General features: G+C 49.6%; 1 protein-coding gene across 1 annotated transcript in view; it reads left to right on the top strand.

Moving 5' to 3' along the window:
* PODXL2 (podocalyxin like 2) overlaps positions 1–11,705 on the top strand; it is a 19,067-nt gene extending 7,362 nt beyond the window's left edge. Inside the window, exons 2-7 of the mRNA XM_017732517.1 lie at positions 2,548–3,425; positions 4,433–4,507; positions 7,444–7,600; positions 8,505–8,566; positions 10,205–10,384; positions 10,724–11,705. Of these exons, the coding sequence (XP_017588006.1) occupies positions 2,548–3,425; positions 4,433–4,507; positions 7,444–7,600; positions 8,505–8,566; positions 10,205–10,384; positions 10,724–10,933 (1,562 nt within the window). The 3' untranslated portion in view covers positions 10,934–11,705. The remainder of the gene's footprint in view (positions 1–2,547; positions 3,426–4,432; positions 4,508–7,443; positions 7,601–8,504; positions 8,567–10,204; positions 10,385–10,723) is intronic.
* The last annotated feature ends 2 nt before the right edge of the window (positions 11,706–11,707 follow it).

Below are 11,707 nucleotides of genomic sequence, written 5' to 3'. Positions count from 1 at the left end.
CAGTTAGTAGCAAGTGTGAGGATTCCTGTGTCTGCTTCTACCCTGTTGATTTGTTGGCCTAGAGAAGCAGCTCAGGTTTCAATCTCTGGCTGCCTTGTAAGATAGAAGTCTGCTGGGAGAGAGTGGGATGGGTTCTCCCTAAATTTTCTTTGCCCAGGAGAGATGGCAGAGGCGGCAGTTCCTCTGAGATCTTTAGATCTTGTTGGTGGAAAGGCGGCAGGGCTACACCATGTGGGGCTTTCCCCCATGGGAGCCAACTAATCTGTGAGAGAGCACTTTAGGGAAAGGTTGAGTGTGTGACTTCAAAGGAGAGCTGACTGGCTGGGAGCATTTCTCGCTCCCGTGGGACAAACCTCATGCTGCTTTTTTGTGGCTTGTTTTATTGCTGTGCCCATCTGCCTGCCAGTTTGTGCTCTGCTCCAGGTGGGAAGAAGAGCACAGAAGAGAGGAGGTGCAGAGGAGTTGAGAATATCTTAGAATGTCTTTAGGCAAAGGAGATGGCAGATTGGATCACTGATCCTTGAAAATAACATCTCATCTGGCAGGGCCTTGTTTTAAGGGGCGAAATCCTTACTTTTCACCCACAGCATGTCAGGGTAGAGGGGGTTCTTGGTGCAAACCCTGAGTTATCCCTGCAGCAGCAGGAGTAGCAGAGCCCTGGGAGATGCACTAAGCTTTACTATCTAAGAAGGCAGTCCCACCCAAACCTCCTCAATCCCATGGTCTGTGGCTGTTTCTCCTGTTACCCACCATCCATCCAGCAAGGCAGTGACTGTGTCTGCAGATGCTGGGATGTTACCTGTTGCTGTGGATTTTTGGGAAGATCAATGGCAGGCAGTGGAGGAGAGATGGGGATTTTTTGGTCTGTGCTGCTGCTGAATGCTCTTACCAGCCTCCTTGGCTTATGAGGAAGCATCACCAACTGGCTGTTGGGAAGCAAAAATCTTTTAATCCTCAGGGTCTTTGGGTAGGGTGTCAGGGGGTGCTCTCTAGTGAGACACAGCAGCAAAGGAGCATGACTTCTGCCTGCCATGGGCAGTGAATCCATGTGGCCTCTTTGCAGACAGAACTGGGAGCTCGTCCCCACACCACGACACTGGGTCACGCTCATCTTTGGGCAGCATCTGAGAGGAGCTGCTGACACCATAAAGGGAATGAGCTGTGGGTTGGGAAAGCCACTTGCCAGCTGAACAGGAGGATCTTTACACCTCCTGCTTGGGGTGGATGGAACAGTGTGTTTTCTGCTCAGGAGGGGTGGGCAGGAGTAGCATGGGCAGTCCTGATTGCCAGGGAATACCCAGGGCAATGGGTGTGATTGCTGGCATGGCCCTCTCTGCCTGGGAGCTCGCACCCACTCTGGCAACAGAGTCAGGAATGCATGGAGCTTTTTTGTGCAGATCTCTGTAAGGCATCCAGACAGCTGCTGCCCACTGTGCTCAGTGGAGCATCTGCTTTGGCAGGCAGGAGAGGAGACAGGAGCCTTGGGAATTTCAGACAGTCATTTACTTAATAACTATAGACAGAGCAGGGGGCTGATTTCTGGCTGTGAAGGGATCGTCTTCCTTCCCTTCTCAGTGAGAATGTGCTGTGCTTGTCTCAGGGAGAAGGGGAGTTAATTGGGATGCAGACTCCTGAAACAGAGCTCCGTGGGTATGGGCAGTTTCTCAAGAAAGATGAAGGTTGATTTATGCTTGCTGGATTTGTGCCTGCTGCTCCAAGCTAAACATATCTGATCTTACAGATACTTTCCTTTTCCTGGGGTTCCAGCTCCTTAGCTTCCAGAAGAAACCCCTACCAGAAAAAAAAAACCTACCTGCTCTGACTCTGATCTTACATCTGTGACCTGCATCTCCTTCAGCATCTATGTTTGTTTAGCAGCAGCACTTCCGTTCGTGGTCAGAGCCACAGAACAACCAGGGCTGAAGCTGGAGGGAGGGGAGTTAGACTCAGCTGCTGTAGCAAAGCAAAACTAATGCAGATGTTTGTGGGATGACTTTTCTGCTCTGAAGTGCTGTACAAACTCAAATTCTGCATTTCAAAGACGCCCAGGTCGATTCAGGGTTTGGTGGTATTACTTGGTTGTGGCAGGAAGGAGGATTTGGTTTTCTGTGCTTTAGTTTCTCTTCTCTAGTATTTCCCATTTAGCTTGTGGTTGACTGCTGCTACCACCCCATATCTTTCTCTATCCCATCTGAAATGCATCTCTGGATTCCAGCCTGATTCCTAACACTCATAACCTCAACTTAAAGATGCCAGGTGTCAGAACTGTTACTTATTATTGTCTGTGGAAGTGCCTATGGACAGACAGATGTGGAGAGAACAAACATGGAAATTATCCCTCGGGAATATGGGTTCACTGGGATGGGATGGGGAGATGGAGAAGTGCACATATTGGATGGGATTGTTCTTTGCTGTGGCAGGCTACCTGCTCTTAGAGGGTCTCTGCCATCTGACCCACCTGTGGCTGAACACATATAATGGGATATTCTCTGCCTTTCAGAGTTCTTAGTTCAGATGTGACATGAAGTCTTTTGGATCTCTTTTTAGATTATACCTTTCCTGCTTCATCCCAGAAGGCATTGCTGAAACGGAACGGGACACAAGTAGACAACTGGGAAATGGCCACTGTCCAGCCGCCGGCAGAATTTGTGGAGCCTGACTTGCACACACCTTTCTCCACACTAGAGGAAGAGGAGGGGCTGCTCCCTATAGACCCCTCAAGAGGAGGGATGGAGAGCCTCCAGACCTCTGGACCAGAGGTTACATCTTCTGAACCAGTGGACCAAGAGGACTCCTTCTCCCTTCTGTTTTCCACAGCCTCTGCCAGGCCAGGTGGTGTGACTGAGGCAGCCATAGGAGGGCAGGAAGAGGACTCTGTTTCTCCAGACCTTGGGAGCAGCATGGGACCAGGTCTTTTACCTGTGTCCTCTACTTTTTCTACTACTGTTGGTGCAAGATCTCCCAGTGTTTCAGAAGAGCTCTTGGAAGTGACAACTGGAGACACTTGGGCTATTGGGGGAGCAGATTCAGAGCTGACTGTGGCTGCCACAGGAGCAGAGCTTGCAGAGACCACGGTGGAGGCTGGTGGGGAAGAGCATTCAGCCAGGGAGGAGGCCTCAGAGCCCACGGTGGGGTGGGAGATGCCAGAGCCCACGATGCTGACTGAAATGGAGCAGACAGTGGAAACACCTGTGGGGACACCGTCTCCTGCAAGCACCTCCCCAGGCACCCAGACTCCTGGGAGTGAGCAGCACCCCACTTCTGTGTCTCCGTGGGACAGAGCTGATGAGCCTGCGCTGGATCCCGTTTGGAATGACACTGAGTCAGCCACTGAGACTGCGGCAGCAGACAGGAGCTCGTCACCACAGGCTGGGGATGCCCGCATGGCCATGCTGCCAACTGAGTTGCCCTGGGACTCGGCACAGGTCGCACTGGGAGCAGGGAGTGGGGTGGTCGGCTACAGTGGGGATATTTGGGTACTTCACTCCTGGCTGGGTGTTTAACCCCATCCCTGAATCTGACTGCTGGAAGTAGTTTTTCTGTTCACCCAGTCAAAACTGAATTTTCAGGGAGAGTTATTCACAGCAGTTCTTAAGGGTATCCATCATCCTTGGTGAAAGCCCTGCCCCCTCACATCTTCCCAGCTGCACAAAATCCTGCTTCTGATAAACAGAAGCTGAACACCTTCCCTCTGGGGCACGCACAGCAGAGAAAGCTCCTTGTTTCCTCAGCCTGCATTATTGGAAGTGTCAGGACAAACATGGCCCCAAGGATTTCTGGAAAGGGAGTGAGAAGAAAGTGCTGTTTTTGCTGCTGCTGCCTGCAGGGACCAGATGCAGAGCAGGTGGAGCAGAGTTATGTGTGAAGATGTTGGTCTAGGAGAGCCTGTGGGAGAGGAGGGGTGAACTGCAGTTCCTGAATCCTGGCAGCTGGTTAAGAGAAAATATGTAGCGGGAGCTGACTGGTGAGAGAGTACCAAGCAAAGCTTTTAATTTTGCTTTCTGCCCCATGGTACTCAGGAGCCTGAGCAAGTGACTTAGTCCCTCTGTGCATCCTATCCTGCCTGCAAAGTGCTGCCCTGTCTCACCAGTTTGTTTAAGGACCACAGAGGCTCCTGGTTAGGTTTTGTGTTAAGTGCTGATAAGGCTGCAGGGTAGATTCCACTGAGAATCTGTGTCCTCCTTGAGTTGAGATAGAGGTGGAAGGTCAAGCTGAGCTGTGGCAAGCTGGTAGAGTAACTTTGTCCCTGTTCCATGTTAGCACTGAAATGGTGATTCCTCCTTAGAACACAGAGTTAGAGGACGGTCGCATCCTTGAGAAGTGTTCCTGGGAGTATGGCACAGCCCTTTGCTCCTGTCCCTTGTGTACCCTGTGCTTTCAGCAGCAGAGTTACATTCACCTGAACCCAGCTGTCTTTGTCTTGTCTCTCCAGGTGATCTGCAAAGACTGGAGCAACCTTGCGGGAAAGAACTATATCATCCTGAATATGTCAGATAACATTGACTGTGTAAGTTAGTCCAAAGAGATTTGATGGCATGGGGGCAATGGTGTTTAGGGGAGTGAAGGCAGACACAGCTTTTACCACACAACATTTTAAAAGCACTAAATCTCAACGTATAGAGGCTGTGAAGAGAAGGGGAGGAGGACAGAAATATTCCTGTTCTCCAAAAGGGAAAAAGAGTGGGTGGAGAGAGATGATTTTGGTCCAAGTCTAGCACATGTCAGTTCCATATTGTATTTTTTACTAACTTCTGGCTGCTGTCTGTGCCAGTCAGTACCTGGATTGTCATGAGACATGAGAGCTTTTAGCATTGCACCTCTTACAGGATTGAAATGCAGTTCTCCTTCCTTCTCTTCCTTTTCCTTCCATTCCTTCCAGCATATAGTAACGATCCTCTGATGGCTCAGAGGAATAGGGACTCCCGTTTATTTGCACTGTGCATGGATAAGTATCAAGCAGCTATCACTAAATCTTCCTTAAGGGTCTCTTCTCCCCACCCTGTTATCTTGTGTGTTATCTGGCTCTGTTAACCAGCCATGCTCTGCTAATCCAATGCCTGTCCATCCATCCTCATAAAGCTGCAGTTAATTCATGAACCCAGAGTCCCTTGTGGATCCCTGGTAAAAGGGCTTGTTCACTTCTGCTGGGCCTTTTATCAGGCACTTAAAAACCAGTTGTGAAAGGCCTGGGGTCAAGATGCCTTTCATAATTCTAAGAAATTATTATGAGCCTGACAGCCTGAGACCAAAATGTTTCATTGAGGAATTGTGTTCTGGCGTTGTGCATCTGCACTCCTGCTTTGTGGGGCTCCTGCTGTGGGCAGAGCCAGCTGGTTCTGTTCCTGCAGGGTTGCTCTGTGGCACTGACCTGTTGCCACTACTGGTGAGTTCTTGGTTGGTTTATTTTTCTTTTTTTTTAAAGGTGATCTTTTTGGGGACAGGGAAAACGGGGAAATTCCTATACACAGTAAAGCATGCCGACTGCTCTAAGAATAGATGAAAAGTCAGTCTTTTTCCTCTTGATTGAGGCAGACCAGTGTGGAGGGTTTTAAGTATCTCTGCTGCAGCTCACAATTGTAACGCAGAAAATGAGTCCTTGAAAACCAGAGTTTTTTCTGCCCTGTTTCCTTCACACCCCCATTGCTCTCTCTCCTATCTCTGTGGACTTTAAATACTGGTTAATTTTGTAATATGTAGTAGCTTCCTTTCTGTGGTCACTGGTACTTGTGTTGTTTAAACCTCTGTAAGGGGAAGAACTGAAAAGCAGATGTGCAAATGTCTCTTGATCAGATTATGTCTTTGCTGTTGAATCCTCAGTTTGGCCTTGCTGGAGGAAGATGGTGCCCTGGGATAGGCAGGACTGAACTGTTTTTCTACTTGATTTCATGTTTCAAAACGTATTTCCCAGTGAATGATTTGTGCTGTACTACCCCTTATTCAAAGGGACATTTGTCGACATACATATTTAACATGAGCATTCCATCATTCCCTGCCTCCCATTACCACTTTGCATGAGTGAAGCTGGAATCAAGCTCCTCTCCTTTCCACTGATGTTCATGCAGTTTGTTTCCTACCCTTGGTAATTTGCTCAGTTTTGGCACCTCACCTACTGTCTGCCTGTCCCTTTTGTTTTTTGGTTTCTGTATCTGAGCTCTGTGGTGTTTGGGTTTCTGGGGTAGTGAGGGAGAACCTGTGTTGCAAGTGCTGTAGTTTAAATTAGTGTGAATGGGGATTCCTCACATATTTCCATGTTTTGGTGCCATGATCTGATGTGTATGAAGTCCCACTGAAAAGCTGAACGACAAGGAGGGTGCTTAGCCCCTTCCAGAGGGTTGCACCTTGACCTTCTATACACTGTGTGGCACCAGGCTCTGACCTGCTGCAGGGACCATGTCTGTATTTCTGGGTTAAGCTGGAAGCCCGTTTGTCTTCCCAGTGGGCTCCAGGCAAGGGAATGACTTCAGTCTCTCTCTGGGCAAATCCCCCACTCAACATACCTGGAAAGTTTGCCCATGTGGGGACTGCAGGATCTGACCCAGCAGTGGTAGTTGGCCATGCATAAGGAGGCGACCTCCACCTTGGCACAGGTGCATTCAGGTTCTTTCCCTGCTCCCTCCTCTCCACCATGGAGAATTTATCAGTGCTCTGCAACCTCTGATTTCCCCATCGCCAGGAACATCTTGCTTCTGTCCTTCTGCTCCTGGCTCAGCTGCTCCCCCTTCCTCTGCATCCCCCAAAAGAGAGCCTCAGGCTGACAGTGGGACCATGAGCTGGAGCTGCAGCTGAGCATCATGGTGCTGCATTATGGTGCTGCTTCCTCACGCAGCTCCTCCTGCCTCCCCATACCAAACCCCATAATTTGATGAGAGGGGGTACTGCCAGGCTCTTGTGATTCAGGCCCCAGTCATCGATGTCTTCCTCAATTAGGCCATTTTTGGCACAGGCCTGTGCGTGCCCTGAGCGCTTCAAATTGCCATGGCAACAAGAACTCTCCGTTTTATTAATCATCTGTGTGGCCTTCAGGTTGGCATGGCAACTGGAGATGAGAATAGAAACACAGGAGTGAGAAAGCAGCAAAGGAGCCTGCCGAGGGGTGGCTGGAGCACATCAGGCTGAGCAGCACCTGCTGACCCAGCGCTGCTGTGGGGAAGAGCCTGGCTGCTTCCTTCTCACCTTACACCATAATGTTGCTTCAGGATCTCTCTGTGCCGGGAGAGCTGGGCTTGGTGTGGGGCATACAGCAGCCATAGGAGCTGAGGAGAAGGGTTGGTGCATCAGGAGATGTTTGTGGGTCCAGCCTGGGTCACTGTGCAGCAGAGCGTTGCACCAGGTTTAATGCTGCTGGATTTTGGGCGCATGTGAGGTCTCAGCTGTACCAGCCCTGCAGTGCTACAGCTGCCCTGTCCCCAGCATGCACTCACCAAGGTTCCTTTCCTGTGGCAGGAGGAGTTTCGGTTGGAGAGGGGTCCCCAGCTGTTGGCACTGGTGGAGGATGCCTTCTCCAGGCAGCCGGAGGCGCTGCAGGAGCGCTGGCTCATCTCTCTGAGCAAACCCAATGAGAACGACAAGCACTTGCTAATGACACTGGCAGGGGAACAGGGTAAGTGCTGGCAGAAGGAGCCTTCCTGTGATGGGGAGTGTATTTAAGGGGCTCCCAAATGGAGGTACACAGCCATGCTGGAAGGAGATTTTGGTTTCCAATCCATTTAAATCCCACCAGTTCCCAGCGTTCACCGGACTTGAGGGATGGAGAGGGACTGAGGACATAAGACTCTTTCTTCACTTCTGTCTTCTGGGTTGTTCCTCACTGCTTGCACAAAGCTTCATCTTCTGCACTTTGCCTTCAGCTTTGCTCCCTCCCTGGACTGCCTTTCCCCGAGCATTTGTCAGCTTTCTCCTGATGCTTATGTACTCCCCTCCATGGCAGTATATGACAGCCTGCTCTTGGTTCACTTCCTAACCTATCAATTCTTAAGTCCTGTCCAAACTAGGACAGTCCTCATAGTGCCTCCCTTCATGCCCAAAGAAACAAAAGCTGACAGTGAACATGGGCTGGACTGGAACATTTTACCATCTCTTTATTCCTATTTTAGTACAGGGGTCCTTTTCCTGTACTGCTTCTGCTGCCAGTCTAGTGATAGAGGTTTCTAATGTTGACATTATGGCCTCTATGACCTTTATGAACCTGTCTCCATGACTTTTTGAGTGCTGCTGCTTGCTCCCAGAGCAGACACAGACCCTGAGAGCTTCTGTGGTGGTGGGGAGGGTACCTAGGTGGCTCTGGTATCAGTTCATCCCTGGATTTTTTTTTTACTCCTTTAAAGAGTGTTTGGAGGTACCCTTGTCTGTGATCCTGTGTTCTTTCAGCCTCCTGGCATAAAACACCAATGAACAAAAATGTGTGTTCCCCTGCCTCCATCCTGTTGGGGATTTTAGACTGATGAATACATCTGACTGAGTAACCTGAGCTGAGAGCAGCACTGATCTCTTCCTCTACTTTACAGGCGTTATCCCTACAAAAGATGTTCTCATGGCACTGGGGGATGTTAAGAGGAGCTTAGCTGAGGTAAGAGCCTGTCTGCCTGCATCCATTTGTTAAGACCAGTTATACAATTAAAATAAGCAACTTAAAAACTGGGAGCATATCTCAGTCTAACCAAGTGCTGAACCCATGGCAGGCAAACAGATGAGTCAGACGCTTGGCAAACTCCCTTCTCCCCTCACTGGTAGTTGCCAGGCCATCAAATGTCTGCTCCTTTTAAGAGAGTAACTATGGGTTATTCCCTCCCTGCTTTTCTGGCTTGGTTGTGAGACTGCTTTTCACGCATCCATTTTGTTGGAATTCTCAGTGTCACCCCTTCTATACCATTGTCAAGAGCAATGTGGGTGCTGCAGAGCCCCACATTTGGCCCTGCTCACCCTGCAGCTGTTTTACATACATTGGCTTCTCTTGACATGTTCACACGCCTTCTGCAATTCCAGGGTCTGCATTTCACTCCTTAAACAACTGCCTCTACAAGGGCAGGCAGAGGACCTGGGTCAATGGATGCCAGAGTCCTCTCCCAGCTGCCTCTAGACCTCACATATTCTCTTCTAACCCTGGGCAGCTTGGAAGAGGATAGAGATGAGGACGAATCAGCCCCATGATGTCTGGCTTTGCCCCTTTGTCCTACAGGGTATATAGGCACTGAGGGCCTGATTCTGCTTGAGTTTTTTGCACCACTGGAATAATTTTGCTGATTTTAGCAGTGGAGTTGGGCCTTGCTGGCTGTCTGCTCTCAGGTTTTTCCCTGACCTAACAAACCAGTGCAGTTAGACAAAGCAAATTAAGTGCTCAGTGGTGTATTGATTGGCTTATACCAGAGAAAGTGAAAAAAGCCAACCCTGTAGAAATTGTGTGACTGAAGTATCAGCACCTAGAACTGTCCAGAAAGAGGGATTTGTGGGATGCAAGGTTTGACTTTGCAACTGTGGCCCCATGTTAATGTGAGTCCTACCAGAGCCTCCTTGCCACATGCCTCCGACTCTCTGGCTGTGTCAATAATGAAACTCTGCTCACTGTGCTGCCCTTGCACAAGCATGAGATTGCAAGGAGGGAGGGTATTCTCTTACACCTGTCACACTTACTATTGACTGGATATGTAACCTGTTTCAAATCTGCCAAGTCACTGGAACCAGCGTTGGGCTGTTTGCTGACAGCCACAGGGGGCCAGTTTCTAGAACAGCTACTCCTAAGCTTTTAGGCTCAGTGGGCAGCTGTCTACTTCCAAGACCTTGTAAAGACCACTATGCCCTCTTAGGACCTGAGCTTTAATGGAAACCTGGTTATTAGGATTACATTCTCTGCCAAGCAGTTACCAAAGCCTCAGCACCCCTCAGTGGTCCATAGTTTGTCTTGGGAACTCTCAATCTTGGACAGTTTCTCCCTCCTTGTCATGCACAAAGGTGTGATCCTTGTGCAGGTGAGCAAAATAAGGTTGTGCCTACTGTCATTTGCTGATGTGTCAGCTTTCATGGAAAATGGTGTTATGTATAGTTATGTGCTTTCTTGTCATGTAGCACAGTGCACAGCCTGACTCTCCAACCCTGGCTTTTAGTTCCTCTGCCCACGTTTGTGGTCCTGTACTTGGACCCTGGAGAGTTGGAACAGGATTCTATCTGCCTGCAGGTCAGGGCTTTTAGTGTACTGCTTCCTTCCTTCCAGATTGGTATCCAGAACTACTCAACCACCACAAGCTGCCAGTCTCACCCTAACCAGACACGCAGTGATTATGGGAAGCTCTTTGTGGTGTTGGTGATCATTGGCTCCATCTGCGCCATCATCATCGTGTTGGGGCTCATCTACAACTGCTGGCAGAGGCGCCTGCCCAAGATGAAGAACATGGTGAGCACTGCATGGGTGGAGAAGGTGGCCAGACTCTTAGCCCTGGGGATGGAGGGAATTGGAAAGTTAAGAGGGAGATTGTTTTACCCTGTCCACTTCTGGGACATAGCTGGATACACTGCTGGAGCAGCAGTGGAGCCCATTCAGGTGTAAGAGAGATGCAAATGTGCTTAGGACAGCTCATTTCCGCTGTGAGGATTGGGCTAGGAGAAAATTTGCCTTTTCCCCCTGACCCTGCAAAGTTCTTGGTGACCCTCATAGCCTGGTCTGATTGTGCTTCTCAGCAGCATTAAGACCTGTACCCCTTTGTCTCCATTTGTGTCCTCTCACCCCTGGCAGTCACACGGCGAGGAGCTGCGCTTTGTTGAGAACGGCTGCCATGACAACCCCACCTTGGACGTGGCCAGCGACAGCCAGTCGGAAATGCAGGAGAAGAAGCCGAGCGTGAACGGTGGGAACACCATCAATGGCCCCGACAGCTGGGATGTCCTGATCAATAAGCAGGCGAGCGAGGATGTGGATGTGTTTGAGGAAGACACGCATCTTTAGAAAAAGAAGGGTGGGAACCACCCTCTTAAACACACTTGTTTCTCTCCTATCTTGACTGATGGACCATGGGATCAGGTGGCTTCTCAGGAACTTCTTAAAACCCTTGAACAGGTCTTTGGGCAAGTTTTCCCTACGGAAGTCCTGAGCCTGCATCTGTGGCTTGGAGCCAGGAGGATCACAGAACAGAGGGAAGCGGGAGGGGTGGGTTTATAGATCTCTGTGTGTGTGTTCCTATCAGTAGCACCAATGCTTTCATCACCTTTAAATGCACTTACTGTAGCTCTGTGGTAGTAGCTGAGAGTGGATGGACTGGAGAAACAAGATGGTGTGGCTGCCTGCCATCAAGAGTCCAGATTTGGGGAGTAAATTCACTTTCCAGATCCTGACTTTGAGATCACATTCGGTCCGTGCAGGTGCAGTAAAACCTGTGCATTCCGGATGGAGGGGAGCCAAGATTCTGTCGATGTCCTGGGCAGAGTTTGCATTCCCCATGTGAAAACAGGTTTTCTAGTGCTGTAGCATTCAGCTACTAATTGTAGTAGCTGATGTTTACATTTGGGGAAAACACCCCTCCCACCCACTCCCTGCTATCATCTCATTTCACCCCTGGTACCACAAACAGCCCCACTCCTTTTTTCAGCTCCACAACTCCAAGCTGAGCTTGCGAAGTTTGAGCACTTTACCCTTGCTTGACTGATTGCAGAGAACTTGGTGCCATGGTGTAGCATTTTAGATGGAAATGTGCTTTAGGTTGGAGAGTTGCTCAAAAATGAC

The sequence above is a fragment of the Corvus brachyrhynchos genome, unplaced genomic scaffold (assembly GCF_000691975.1).
Source record: "Corvus brachyrhynchos isolate BGI_N302 unplaced genomic scaffold, ASM69197v1 scaffold4, whole genome shotgun sequence".
In the NCBI taxonomy this organism is placed as follows: Eukaryota; Metazoa; Chordata; class Aves; order Passeriformes; family Corvidae; genus Corvus; species Corvus brachyrhynchos.
This window is presented reverse-complemented; position numbering and strand designations above follow the sequence as displayed.